The 14,815-nt window shown below is 41.9% G+C and overlaps 2 protein-coding genes across 4 annotated transcripts in view; both read left to right on the forward strand.

Moving 5' to 3' along the window:
* Positions 1 to 2: 2 nt before the first annotated feature.
* Positions 3 to 6,371, forward strand: fezf1 (FEZ family zinc finger 1; the record flags this gene model as incomplete). Its single annotated transcript, XM_020593379.1, has 4 exons — positions 3 to 341; positions 1,516 to 1,650; positions 2,559 to 2,691; positions 3,554 to 6,371. Coding segments are annotated over 4 exons (843 nt in total), but the record flags the coding sequence as incomplete, so codon positions are not given.
* Positions 6,372 to 9,935: 3,564 nt separating this feature from the next.
* The window catches only part of aass (aminoadipate-semialdehyde synthase), a 34,573-nt gene continuing 29,693 nt past the window's right edge, over positions 9,936 to 14,815 (forward strand). For 2 of the 3 annotated variants that reach the window (XM_020593466.1, XM_020593468.1), the window contains exons 1-3: positions 9,936 to 10,189; positions 11,932 to 12,162; positions 12,806 to 12,982. In XM_020593466.1, the coding sequence (XP_020449122.1) occupies positions 11,944 to 12,162; positions 12,806 to 12,982 (396 nt within the window). In that variant the 5' untranslated portion in view covers positions 9,936 to 10,189; positions 11,932 to 11,943. The remainder of the gene's footprint in view (positions 10,190 to 11,931; positions 12,163 to 12,805; positions 12,983 to 14,815) is intronic. The other variant, XM_020593467.1, reaches the window with a different exon arrangement.

Here is a 14,815-nt window from a genome sequence, read left to right on the forward strand (position 1 = left end):
GCGCCCTGACCTGCGGCGGGGACAGCGGCGCCTGCCCCCCACCGGCCGGTCTGGTCAATCTGCACCCAGTGGCCTCGTACCTGCTCAGCGCCCGGCACAAAGCCTTCATGGCGGAGAAGAGCAAACCGGGCCTGCAGCAGGCCGGGGAGCGGTACCCTGTGTCCGGGATGCAGGCCTTCAAGGAGCTGTCTCAGAGCCAGATCCAGCACTATATGAAGGAGCGGGAACAGATCCTCAGCGACAAGATCTTCAAGAGCTCCGCGGCGGCGGTGGCGGCTCGGTTGAACGGCTCCTGTCCCGGCAGCAAGCCCAAAGTTTTCACCTGCGAGGTCTGCGGCAAGGTGAGTCCTGCACCGAGGACCGGGTTTAATGCGTCTGTAGTGACAGGTGGAAACGAATCCAAACCACAGCAGAGAGCCCAAAGCTGCAGGTGATTCATCTGTTAATTAGACAAAGCGGGTTGTTTTATTTCCCGGATCCTTCTCCGGACTCGGGCTGTCCTTCAGGATAACACTGAAACATTAAAAAGGAATTTAAATTTAGGAAAATTAGATAATTTCTCATGTGATCAGTGGGATCGAATATCACGCGTAGCTTCATTAAACTGTAGTGATTATAATGATTTGAATTCCCTCACATTAAAAGAACAATGAGCTGGGGCCGATTTTACCGTTTTAATCATTCCAATAATTAATATTGGATTATGAATATTCTAATATACAAACCATAGGTTATATTACACGATTACAAACAAAAACGGACCCATTGGATTATTTTTAAAATGAAAAAAACTAAACTTATTTTTTGTCAAAACAGAAAGGTGGTATTTTAGGGTAGAATAAAATACGATGGTTTTAGCTCCAAGTGAATTTGTCCATTTTTCTTTGGTTTATGACGATTAAAAAACAATAACAATAAGGGGGCCAACGTAAACATCGGGTAGTCTGGATAATTATTGTATTTCTGTGGGTTTCTCCTTTATTCCCACGATCTTCGCTCCCGTCCGACGCACCTGCGTCTGTGTTTCTCTTCATGTTTATTTCGTTTTAATGACGAGGACGAGCACAAAAACTCCGTGAACCAGCTGCAAACAGCTGCACAATCGGACAACCACAGCTTAATTAGTCTGTTAAATAAAGACAGCATCATGTGAACCTTCTTCTCTGAGCCGGATCTTTAGGGACTTAGGTGCGTTTTATTATTGTGTTATAAACGGCCCATTAACCTCTTAGTCCATGAGACGAGCCCTGACAGGCCAGATTAACTTGGGCCCGTTTTCCTTCGTTTTCTGGCTTTAATGAAAACGAGCCCTAAGATGAATGAGCAGTTTCTAATACGTCTTTGTTTTCTACTCCATCAGTGACTCTCATTGGTTTTTGATTCATGTGAATTTAATGTTCTTCTAAGGAGGAGGATGATTATTATCAGGTATAATAAGAATAGTTATAATTGTTATGGTTATTATTATTACAATTATTATCGAATTGATTTGTATTTTTTCTGTTTTATTTGCAGGTGTTTAACGCGCACTACAACCTGACGCGCCACATGCCCGTGCACACCGGTGCGCGGCCGTTCGTGTGTAAAATCTGCGGGAAAGGCTTCAGGCAGGCGAGCACACTGTGCCGACACAAAATCATCCACACTCAGGTAGTTAATAGTTGTTTGCAGACTAGAAATGAAACGTGATTTTATTCACCAATTAGTTTATTCTGTGTTTATTGCGGTTCCTTTACCCAAACAAGACGCACATCTAAAGACAGGTGGTGTATTTATTCATTTGTTCCTGTTGGTGTAGACCTGTGACCCCCCCGGGAAATGATCGTGTTGAGTATTGATCGAGAATCGAAACTTTAAGCCTGTTGATTTAACATGAGCAGACAGTTCACAGTGAGACGCGGCTGTGTCGACCTGTCAATCAGATGACACATGTCCAATCACAAACTTCATGCTTGTTAGTGGGCGGGACAAAAGGTTTGTGTTTGGATCATTTAAAATGATCTTTGTTTGTTTGTTAGAAGCTTTGTGAGAAACAACTGGTCAGAGCCAGGGTGTAAACAAAGAAAAACAAAACAAACATTGTTGGCTTTGTTCTCATTCAACCCAGTTTCTGTCAATTTGGCCCAAAGCACCTACACTATGTCCTTACGTATTTATGAAAGGTGAAAATTCGAGCCGATGCAAACGGAAAATAATTTTCATGCCTCTATTGGGTCTAGTAGCAAGGATGTGCGAGTTCACCGGCGTTTGAACCTTCCCCACTTTTTGTGTCAATAAATGTAACAACAAATACAGTTACTGGAAATCTGTTTAAACTTTTTTCAAAAGAGGCTGAGTCCGTTTCTCTGATGAGCTCCTGTGGTTTCACCCGGACTCTTCTGATGTGTTTTAGTTGTGCTGAGAAAAACCCCTCTAATGTCCACGAAGGTCACGGGGACATTTATCTCCTGGTCAAACGGTCCGAAAATATTCTTTACTATTTTTGTCAGATGTGTAATTTCCCCAAGTGTTGATCTTATAATAATAATAATTATTATTATTATTATTTGCTCTTTCAGGAAAAACCGCACAAGTGCAACCAATGCGGGAAAGCCTTCAACCGCAGCTCCACCCTCAACACGCACACGCGCATCCACGCGGGATACAAACCGTTCGTGTGCGAGTTTTGCGGTAAAGGATTTCATCAAAAAGGTGAGGATATGAAGAAAAAGCAGTCGTATTAGAACAGATTTCATTAAAGTGGCTGAAACTGTGACACCACAAAATGTATTTATGCAATTAATGTGTTTGTGTAATAACTGACTGTAGATTTGGTTTTTGAAGAAAAATAACTTAAACCCAGGGATTCGTTTCTCTTATTTTCACATCCAAATTCTTTTGCAGTAGAAGTCGGCGTACTTTATACAGGGGGTGGACAAAATAATGTGGACATGTTAGGGAACCTGTCACAAAATACGGCTGAATGCCAGTCTGCTGCCTCTGTCAGCGTTCCCTCAAAGTGCAGAGATCCAAACAGGCCAGACTACCAGTGTCTCCACCCGTCAACCTCAGAAACAGAAATGAATTATACAGCCCCAGAAAGGCTGGCCAGACAGTGTCATCAAGTAACAGGCAAAGCCAAGTTTGTATTGTGTAAAGATAAGTTGCATCATATGTGTTTTTCTAATTATTATGGAAACATTTTATCTTCAGTGCCATTTTTCTCATGTGATTTCACAGTAACTTTGTTTTCATTTAAAGGAGCAGCTGTCACCCTGAGGCATCACTAGCAGGAAATGCTCAGAAAACCTAATTCTACTAGTGATCTCCTTTGTCTATTCTGTTAAATACCAGATAGTTTTCATTTTTCACGCCTTTAATAAAGGTATCTAAATTAAAGAGTTTATGTAGGAGACATCGTGTTTTGTTTGACCTGCTTGCAGCTATCAGCATGCATGAGGGGCAGCGGCCAGAAGGGTCGGAAACCACCAAACTACCGGCTGCTTATCATGAATTATTTTCTGTAGGATAGTTGTGATTTGTTGTCCTGATCTGACGTCTCGCCTGCTGACAGGAAACTACAAGAACCACAAGCTGACGCACAGCGGGGAGAAGCAATTCAAGTGTTCGATCTGCAGCAAGGCGTTCCACCAGGTGTACAACCTCACCTTCCACATGCACACGCACAACGACAAGAAGCCCTTCACCTGCCCCACCTGTGGCAAGGGCTTCTGCAGGAACTTTGACCTGAAGAAACACGTCAGGAAGCTGCACGACCCGGCAGGCCCGCAGTCGCCGGCCCAGGCCTGAGAGACGCTGCCCTCTGACCTCCACCCCAGTCCTGAGACAGACTCACGATGGTCTGTCGGTGCCAGCGAGGAGACTTTCCATAAGCAGTAACTCCTGACCTCATATTAATAATCTGTCTGCTTTGCTCCCTCACACCAGTGACTTGCTCCCTGCAGTGACTCAGTTTGTCACTTTGAATTATTAATCGGTGTCTTAACATCGCTGACTTCATGTGGTCCCTATCTCTTGCTCTTCTGCAGCCACAAACTCAACCACAAAAACAACCAGTTTGTCATCATCTGGCCCCTAAATTAGTTTCCTTGAATCACTAACCCGTCCTCCGATGACTTGACCCCTTATGTTTTTGTGCACAGCTATGAAATAATCCAAAATCTTTCTGATCCTTCTTACTTTTATTTTTTTGACACAAAATCTCATTAAATTATGAATAATTTTGTCTAAGTGCTAATTTGTGTACTCAATATGGTGCCTTCATTCCCTCACATTAGTTATTCTTACCCTTAAATTTACATCAGTATTTTTCTTGAGTTCTTTTATCGCTAACTTTCTTTGGCCTCTGCTTCCTTCTTGCATGTCTGCAAAGTTAAAGCTGTGTTTTTATGAACTGAATTCTGCAAAACCAAGACAGTTTATGTCCTTTGTGTTGTCTGAGAATTTTTACAACCAGAGGAATTTTCCAATCTAACTATACACACGAATTTTGAAGAATGATTCTGATAGGTTTTTTTGTAGATTTATCGTTAAATGACCTAAATATCTACAAATCATGAAGCCAAACATGCTCCAATTACAAATCATTTTCTCAGAAATACCAATCTGTGTGTTTCATGGTGCTTTCTTCCCTCCTGTGTACCACTGAATTGCTTATTTATGTTCTTTAAATCAATAATTACGACTCTAAAATCACTAAATCTTGTTCTCACATGACTTATTGCAGCTCTGTACAGTTTTTAAAAAACTGAAGTCAAGTTTTATGAAGCAGGTGCAAATATGATCCAAAAATTGAGAGCAAAACGCTGGCTGTGTTAAGTCTGAGTGTTTTTAACCATCTGAGCAAATACTTGAAAATACACGGGTTGAGTTTTGAAGGCTAAATGTCTTTAAATGTGACTGTATAAAAAAGAAACTAGATCAAATTAGAATGTAATCATGAAGTAGTGTTTCTCCTCCAGCCCTGGTAGCGTGTCGACCACGAGGATGAACCTGGTAAAATATACATATGAACAAATAGAATGAGTAAAAAATAAAATCAGAGAATTGACACAGATTTTCTGGTTTGCACTGGGAAAATGTGTATTTCAAAGAGTGTGGTGTCAGACCACAGGAAAGTCCCTGAAGAGAAGTCAAAGCTAAAACATTGTGTTTAACAGACAAAGGCTGAAGCATAGCCACAGTGTTCGGTCAGATCAAGGCCAAAGTTAAATCCATATTCATGCCTGACTTTCAAGAAAAAGACCTTTTAGAATGAAACAATTTGAAGGTTCAAACTGTGGGATTGCAGGAGCTTCTGTAAACAAGTACACTGAGTGAAAAAAGGGAGAAATTTGTCAAAAATGCTGCACCTGAAACACATCTGTTTGTACATTAGTCTAAATGTTGTTTTAAAGGAGCACTCCACAGATTTTAGTCTTGCACTTCCATAAAACTGGGAGAGTTGCAAGAGAGAGAAATGCTAAAAACATCTGATCCTACATTTCTCATGATGCAGTGGACTCCAGGCTACTCATTAGAGCCTCCTGCAGAGCCACTGGAGACTAGCATGCTCATTTTCATGTGTAAATTGATGGAGTTCCCTTTTAAATCGTCACCACTGGGGTTTCCTTACTGACACAGGTGACAAGCACCTGTGTCGAACCTTGTACAGAGTGTGACTTTGTCTAATCCCAGGAGACAGTTGACAATCCTCACAGCAGAAACAACATGTGGACTGGTGACGTCAGTGGTCCTGTTTAAAGAGGACATGTTCCCATTAAAGCTATGAAATTAAACAGTGTTTTATCATATTACAATTAAAGTCGAACCCATTTGCTTATGTTCTAGGTTAGTTTAGTTAAAGTAAAAGAGGTCTGATGAGTTTTTTGGTCTTTTTTGGTCACTTAAATGTGAGAAGCTCAGAATGTTGTTTTGTAAACACAAATTCCTGCTAATAACAAACATTTGTGCAAAGTTCCCCAGTGCTCCACTCTGAATGTGAAGCCCCTTCCTCAACGACTCTGCTCGCCTCTCAAGTCCGTTGACCCCTAACCTGACCTTTCCCCCTGAACTTGCAAAGAAAGCCACCAGGATACTATCTAACCCCTCTGGCCCTACAACAGCGCCTCAGCCCTGACCTCTGACCCCCTGGCAGCAGCCGTGATGATTGTTTGTCTCAGCTCATTTTAGACGGAGGACAAACTCCTGCTCTCTGATAATTGGTCAGTTCTTACATTACAGTGGTGGCTAATTGTTGTATCATTAGCCATCGGTAATTACTAGTTCTGATGATTTTTCAGTAGAATCTCAGGATGTGAGACTGATGGACCAGAGATGTAGCAGAAGTGAAACATCACATCGGCTCATGTTGGATCGGATTTGATGGTCAAAAACAGGATTTATACCAGTAATTTAACAGATAAGTCAACAATAAAAACTACGAAGTCCTGTATGTGTCAAACAGCCTGGTGTCTCCACCCCCTGAGCCACAGGGCCTCCATGTCCATTCGGCCCAGCAGTGACCCCCTGCTGCACCTGCTGACATGTTCCCTCATCACCATGAACACACACTCGGCCCCACACACACCGTCCTGCTGCCACACATAAATGTGGATTCATCCGCCACTGAAAATAGTCCCCAAAACATGCATGTTTCCTCCGGTTTGTTTGATAGGAACAAACTGAGCGAGCAGGTGATCTAGGATTTTTTTTTTAATTAAATTATATATTTGTGAGGTGCGTTTCCTTTCGAATTTCCATCTTCAGTAGGAGCCAGTGGGTTTGGATCTGACAAGTCAAAGTATTGAGACCAACGCATTGTTGACTTTTTTCTTTCCATGAGATTTCTTGACAATAACAAAAATATGAAATATCATCCGACTTATCACGAACAGCATTTGTGACGAGAGCTAAAATCAAATTGAATCCTTCATGACCCAAATATAAGAGGAGTTTTTACTGTGTGTGTGTGTGTGTGTGTGTCTGCACTGTCTAAGGAGTGTCTGGGCATGTTTACAGCTTGGCAGTGGTGGAAAGTACGTACATTTACTCAAATACTTGTACTTTACTTGACAATTTTCATTTGAAGCCAGTTTACTCTACTACATTTATCTGACAGCTGAAGTTGTATTAAGAAACTGCAAGTTAAGATTTTATGGAACTTATGACTTTATAAAATATGATCCATTTCTACACTGAACTGCCCAACAGCATATACAGTACATAACAATAATAGTATACAACACTGACAGTCATTTTGTTTGTATTTAATGCTATTACTTTTGATACATTAAGTATATTTTGCTGCTTGTACTTGCCTCCTTTTACTTAATGTTTTGAATGCAGTACTCTTTCTTACTGGACTATTTTTAGTGTGTTATTGCTGCTTTTTCCACCACCGAGTGTAGGGTTTGTAACCTTTATCACAACTTGAGTCTTATCTTTATAATTTTTTTAATTTCTGTGAGTAATATTAACACTGTGTTCACTGGGTTAATATCTGAGCAGTCGCAAACTCGAGCACTCAGACATGTCTGAAACAAATGATTTCAATTAATTCCCCGAACTGTGCACTGTAAACACTGTCACAGTTTACAGACCCATTTCCTGCTTCTACTGTGATCTAACTGGGCAGATAGGCAGCTGTCCAGTGGCCCCAGAATCCCAGTTTTACTTCACATCGTTTATATTGACATAACTAGATTAATAAAACATTTGCCAAAGAAGATGTGGCCCTTCATCCTGTGGCCCTGATCTTATTGTGTCCAAGACATAAACTGTTGAGCTTATGTTTTTAAAGCTGTACAAACTGACCAGAAACGGACAGAAAACCTTGTATAACTGTACATCCGACAGTTATTTTCTTTAGTAACTGAGTGTTTGATTTAAAAAATGACACATGAAAGCCTATTAATGAGTTAAAAGTAGACGGCACAGTTGTTGAGAAAAGTGAAACTAAATATTCATATTTGGGAGGCTCGGCAGTAGGAAGTGTAAGACTGCAACCAGTTGTAAGGTCATATTATCAATATATCTGAAAATTGTTTTCTTTAATGATTGATTGATTGTTCAATGCACGATATAGCAGAAAACATCTAAGATGTTGTCAAAAACTGGGAAATCCAGCAAATATTCAGCTTGTAGAAGCTGGTACCAGTGATGTTTTGGCATTTTTACTTAAAAAACTCAAATGATTAATCAAAATTTTGCTCATAAATTTTTTTGTCAATTGATTAATCAAGTTAAGAGACTATTGGCTCCCAGGTGTATGGGGAACGAAGCATGTAGTGGGGGTTCGATGGGGGCCCAACAACAGGATTTTGTCCCAGGCCTCCATAGAAAGATAATCCGACCATGACCATGCAGTGCATATCATTTGGATGTGAATGCACTCAAATTAAACTTGAGTGACCCATTTAATCTGTTTCATGTAAAATTCAGCACTGGCCCTAACAGCACTGCTTCACCTCTTCATCTCTGGTCCAGACTGACGGAGGAAGATGAGCTGAAGCTTTCCCCCGTCTCAGGATAATTGTAAAAAGTTTTATTATATCTATTTAAATTGTACCACTGTTATAACAAAGCTGAACTGAAGATGACTACCTGTTCCTTGTCACGGTGAAAAGGTTCAGGCCTCCTGATGCAGATGTTTAACTAGGGGGAAAAAAAGGAATAAAATTAAATGTGTGCTTAAAGTATTCATACGTATCAAATACAATATGTTGCCTGTATGTTAACCAAAGTACAAAAACATGTTCATATGCTGCAGACCTGCATCTGAATATTCTTCTTAAAAACACACAAGTTATTTTACAGTGTAAAATAAGACGTAAATATTGAATTAAACACTGATATTTGTCCAGACACTGATGCTCTTTTCCGAGTAGCCACAGTGAAATTAAAAATATCTATTTTATAAACGTACTGCAGTCATGGTCACGGTGGGTTTGTCCAGTTTTATTATGCAGTCAATGGTAGCAATGGATTTTTTATTACTTTTCAGCTCCTCCATCTGACCCTGAGCCGCCCGAGAGGGACACGTGAACATCTGGCATCCGAACCCCCCAGCTGTGTACCAGTGCAGTCAAAATAAATTAAGAAAAAACAAGTTTAGCTGTGCGGTGTTTGTTATAATTATTGTGCATACACTCTTTGTTTCGATGACATTTTAAAGAGTTCCCCGGCTCCTTTCACTCATCACAGTGTTACAAAGCCTTGCTCGTCGTAGCGTCTCCTGGAGCAGGAGGAGGCTCTTCAGCGCTGGAAGCTGATTGGTGGAGAGACCTCCGTACAGTTTATACACGCTCTGCACCGCCGTGAACAGCCGCAGACACGGATTCCTTAGCTCCAGGTGGGCGCTCGTTTTCCCACCTGTGTGCGGATCTAATGGCGGTTACATTCATTTAGTTCCACCCACACATCTAAATGTGGGCACTTGTGAAATCTCGTTCTTAACATGCGCTTTTGCACTGTACAAATTATACAGCATTGAAGCACAAACGGTGTGGGCTGCGAACAAAAATAAACCCACCCTGTCTTTTATATATCTAAATACCACCTGTTACCTCCCTGGAAAAATAGCCGGCACACATAGCAGGGTAGTCTAAAACCGGAAGTAAGGCGGCTTTGCATTCAAAATATAACACAATCCATCCATTATCTATACCGCTTTTCCTGATGAGGGTCGCGGGGGGAATAGACAGGTCGCCAGTCTACAGACAATCACACACCAACGCTCACTCCTAGGGATAATTTAGAGTCACCAGTCAACCTAAGCTGTCTTTGGACTGTGGGAGGAAGCCGGAGTACCCGGAGAGAACCCGCACAGGGAGAACATGGAAACTCCACACAGAAAGGCCCCGGGTCGGCCTGGGCTCGAACTCTTCTCACTGTGCTAGCCACCAAGCCGCCCTTCTCCTTTCACTACTGCCTCCAGAAATCTTTCACGCGGACTTTTATTTTGAAATGTGACCGGAAGTGGATTAGTGGAGTCGGTGGGTGTGTGGACCCCCACCAGGCGCCATGGGAAGTTGAACCTGCTTTCACCTCTTCGTTACTCTCTTTCGAGAGCCGACGCGTTTCCTTGCCAGGAGTCGGTGTGGCGGACCAAAACCGGTCAGAAAATTGGGTTCGACCCGACCGAACTGCATCACGAGCCGCCGGTTATTGATCAGTGGTAGCAAGGTAGCAGCTACTCTTCCTTCCTGGGGTCAGTAACTTAATTAGCTAACGTGTGGAAGTTTCCGGAATTAGCCGTGTGGTTAATGTTACAGTGGAAGCCACATCAGCTAGCTGCGAGCTAAAATAAACAGAACTCAATTTACATTTTATACAGATTTCAATTCGGTTCCTGTAAACTGCAGCGTACACTTCAAAATGATTGATGCTCTTGGTTTACTTGTCGAGTTTCATAAATCCTGGGCTTCAGGTCGGTCCCACATTCTGTAGCAAAAGCAGCGACTGGATGTACGTTAACGTTAGGCTAGTTTCTGCTATCCCATGCACTGAATGGTCACTTAAGTTAACGTTAGCCTAGTTAAAGAAAACAGTTCCCAGATATATTCATAACAATAAGCTACAAACTGCAGTTGCACTTTTCTGTGAATTTGAATAACTGATGTGCTGATGTATCACTCAGCTTAAACAAGTGCAGTGTTGATTATAGTGTTGTGCTCGTCAGTAACATTCATTTAGTTCAAGCACTTTATGTTGTCTGCGTAGTGAGCGGTGTCATAGTGTTACTGCAGTTTCTCAGATGTGTCAAAACCACCTGCTTTCCAGTAGCTCTCTCCAAGCAGCAAACTTGACCTCTGACCCCTTGATTATACATGCCCCAGACTGCACAGCTGTGCAGTTTGGAGCTGCAATGATTAGTTAATTAATTGTTTTGTTGCTTGACAGAAATTTAATCTATTTTGATAATTGAATAATCATTATTACATTTTTAAGCAAAAATGTTTCAAGTTTTTCTGGTTTCAGCTTCTTCAATGTGAGAATTTGATGCTTTTTTTGACATGTGATTGAATATCTTTGTTTTGGATTGTTGCTTGGACAAAACATTTGAAGATGGAAGCTTGGAAATTGTGTGTTTTTTAATTGACTAATTGAGAAGACAATCAAGTTAATCAGTACTGAAAATAATCATTAGTTGCAGCCCAGTCGTCTCCTGTTATTTCTGTTAGAGTCAAATGTACAGCAATACATGGTCTGAGTGTCCTCGCAGCTAGAGATGCACCGATTGCAGTTTTATTGGCCGTTTCCAGTTTTCTTTCTAAGAACTGTAATTGACAGCATACACAGCCATTTTTGTAGCTTGTCTTTTATGAAAAACTAAACTGGGCAGTGGTGGCTTGAAGGCTGGAGAAGTGAGCCTGTGACCAGACGGTCATGGCAGGATTAAACCTGTGTAGGACAGGTGACAAAGCAGCACTTGCCTGACCCTCAGTAACACCACGGTTACAAGGCTCTTTACCCCAGCTGCTCCAGTGGAGCGGCTCATGTGGCCACAGCTCAGTCTGTGGTTGTACTGGGCTGCTTCCAGGTGTGAATGTGAGCAGGGTGTCCCTGCAAAAGGACAGCCTCTGATTGGACCTGCCCTGAATAAATAAAAGTTAAAAAATTGGATTAAAGTTTTACATTTCCATCTTTCTGACTTTTTTTTTTTTTTTAAACAAACCTCTAACTAAAAATGAAGTGCAGGATTTGTATTTCTCCAAATATAAACAGGTGCAACAGGTAATGGGAAAATTTGCTGCACATGCTATGCTTTTGGTCTGTGCCGCTGCGTGTGCGATGATTGCCTGTCATCAGTCAAGGCTGATCAGGCCAAACTGGTCATTTCTGATCCCTGTCAATCGATCGGTGCATCTCTACTCACAGCAGTTTATGCCACCTCCTGGCTGAATGTCGTCTCATTGCTCTTGGTAAGCTACATGTTTGTATCCTGAGCAGGTTGGTGCAGCCATGTTCAGACTCCTCTGTCACCGCAAGACAAGGACGTGGAGCTGCCTTGCAGACCAGTGGCGCTATGAGCACCACATGTCCGTGATGGCCATTCGCCGTGAGGATGTCAGCCCCTGGGAAAGGAGGGCACCGCTGGCCCCACGTCATGTCAAGGAGCTCACCAATGCCGGCGTCAAAGTCCTGGTGCAGCCGTCCAACCGCAGAGCCATTCACGAGAAGGTGCAGACACGAGGGCCTTGTCTGTTTTGTTTCTGGACACTGTTTTTACCTTTACTATGAAAGTACTGTAAGTGTTTATACAGCAAAACTATATTGCTGTCACTATCAATATATTTCCATATTACAGTACAGTATTGTATGCATAAACAATATAAGACAATCCAAATGTACTTGAAGTACCATCAGTACCAGTACTCGTCCTGCAGAATGGCCTGTGTCACAGTATTGTCTCTGATACTACTGGATCATAGTGACTAATGTATTACTGTGCTCATCACTTTAATGGTGGAGCCGATGGTAACTACCTTATATACTTATGTATGTCTCAGACATATAGTGAAGTCCAAGAATGAAGTAACAGGAAATTGTTATACTCAAGTACAATACAAATACCTCAGATGTGTACATAAGTACAGACCTTAGTAAATCTACTTGACTATTTTCCACCACGGCTTGTATCTTGTGAAGCATATTGTACATTTTCCCTACCTCCTGCTGCAATGTGAATTCTCCCTGGAGAAGAATAGTCTCATCTAACTTTTCTTCTTAATTGCTACTAGAAATAGTCACACAAATGAAAATGTAATAAAAAAAGCCATAATACCATAACAGACATCTAATTCACTATGTGTTTTGGTTGCAGTACTACATGAAGGCCGGCGCCATCATTCAGGAGGACATTTCGGAGGCGGCGCTAATAATCGGAGTGAAGAGTCCGCCTGAGGAGAAGCTCATTCCCAGGAAGACCTATGCTTTTTTCTCCCACACTATCAAGGCTCAGGAGGCCAATATGGGCCTTCTGGATGACCTGCTGAAGAAGGTGAGAGCGCTCAAAGTAGCCCTAGAACGCCAGCACTGATCCCAGCCCCAAAGCAGGAAACTCATAATATAAAGATCATGTTTTGCTAATGTTGGTAGTGTACAGGTAGTATAGAGGAAACTGACTTCTGTAGCCAAATTTGGAAGGCTTCATCAATTTGACGACCATAAAAAGTACCAAGTAACTGTGAGGTTCACAGGGTTTGTCAGTGGAGCTGCTGCTGACTATAGCCCAGTTACCTAAAGCCCCTACCGGCTCGACTCGACTCCGCTTGCCTCATTTGTTTTTCTATCAGTCAAAAGTTGGAGATAGTATCTGGTACTAATTTTGGTATTGCCCCTGTTGAGGTTCCAGGTGAGCTAAGATGATACCAAACGGTGACGTGCAAACACTGCAAACTAGTGATTATTCAGAGAAATTCATCACTACTATGCAGCCGCCGATGGATCCAGATAATTACGTTACCAGCGACTTGTTCTTCATTCATTTACAATAGCAGCTGCCAATTCTTTCTCACGAGTGTTATAGAGGGTAAACTTTATGCTGACTGAGGCCTCGAGTCTCCTGGAAGATTCCATAATGTCACACCCAGTTGTTTACATAAAAAGTGCCACAAATAGGTGTGTGACAAAGTGAGCAGTTAGACTGGGTCACACCCATTCTGAAGTGGAAGTGATGGTTGGATCACTGCTTTCATTAAGTTACAGAAAGCTGATTGTAGCTTAACAGCAACTAAACAATTCTGCGAAGTTGAGACAACTGGAATTAATGATAATCAGGCCGGTGAGTGTGACAGGATTTCCACATGTTGAACAGGAGCAGATCAGAAAACAGAGGCTCTGTGTACTTACTACAATTAGAAATGAAAAGTCTGTCACTAATGTGATCCTGTTTCAAATAAAGATCTATTTCACTCTGCAAATAAATCCATAAGAATAAATACAATTTCAAGCAAATTGTAAAGACTGTGGATCAGAGGAAAGACGTGGAGCAGCTACCGGAGGCCACCAAGAGCTGGTGGAAGATTTCTCACATTCCTCATATTAATGAAACGCTGGTTCTGAATAATGACTGCTGTGTATGAATAGGAGATGATTTTATCTGGAGCTCACTGAAGTGAAAGAAGATTCAGCTAGTTGGAAGACTTTCTGTAGTCCATGTTTCCGGGTTGCAAGCGAGAGCAGACGTCTTTACTGCTCCTCTTGTCTGTTCTACGATTTTTCACATCTTCTACATTTTCAAGTCTTTGAACAAATTCTACAACTATTAAAATGCCTCCAAGAGGGAAAAGAGCTAATAAATCAGAAGCGAATGAGGATGTTGAAGCAGAAGAGGATTATATTTCAGCGGCGCAAGTAACAGAGATGTTGAGTCAGCAGAAGCAGATGTACACCGCACTGTTGAGCCAACAACAAGACAACTTCAAAGGTTTTGTGCAACTACTTATGGAGACAAATAACAAGAGACTCGACGACATGACCAGAGAAATACAGGAGATAAAAACGAGTTTGCAGTTTACCCAGCGAGATGTGGATGTGATTAAAGCAGCCATGGGTGAACAGAAAATACAAACCAAGGAAACAAGGGAGGATGTCTACAAAACTGGTGAGAGTCTAATAGCCATAACGGATAAAATGGAGCATTTGGAAGCACAGTCCAAGCGAAAAAACCTGATCTTCGAGGGAATCAAGGAGTCAGCTGGAGAAAGCTGGACGGAAGCGGAATGTAAGGTGAAGGAAATACTAAAGGATAAACTACAAATTCATCAAGAAACTGAGATGGAGCGGGCTCACAGAGTCGGGAAACCTTCTGATCGGGGACCGAGGGCGGTGA

This window comes from Monopterus albus, unplaced genomic scaffold, assembly GCF_001952655.1.
Source record: "Monopterus albus unplaced genomic scaffold, M_albus_1.0 scaffold19.1, whole genome shotgun sequence".
NCBI classification, from domain to species: Eukaryota; Metazoa; Chordata; class Actinopteri; order Synbranchiformes; family Synbranchidae; genus Monopterus; species Monopterus albus.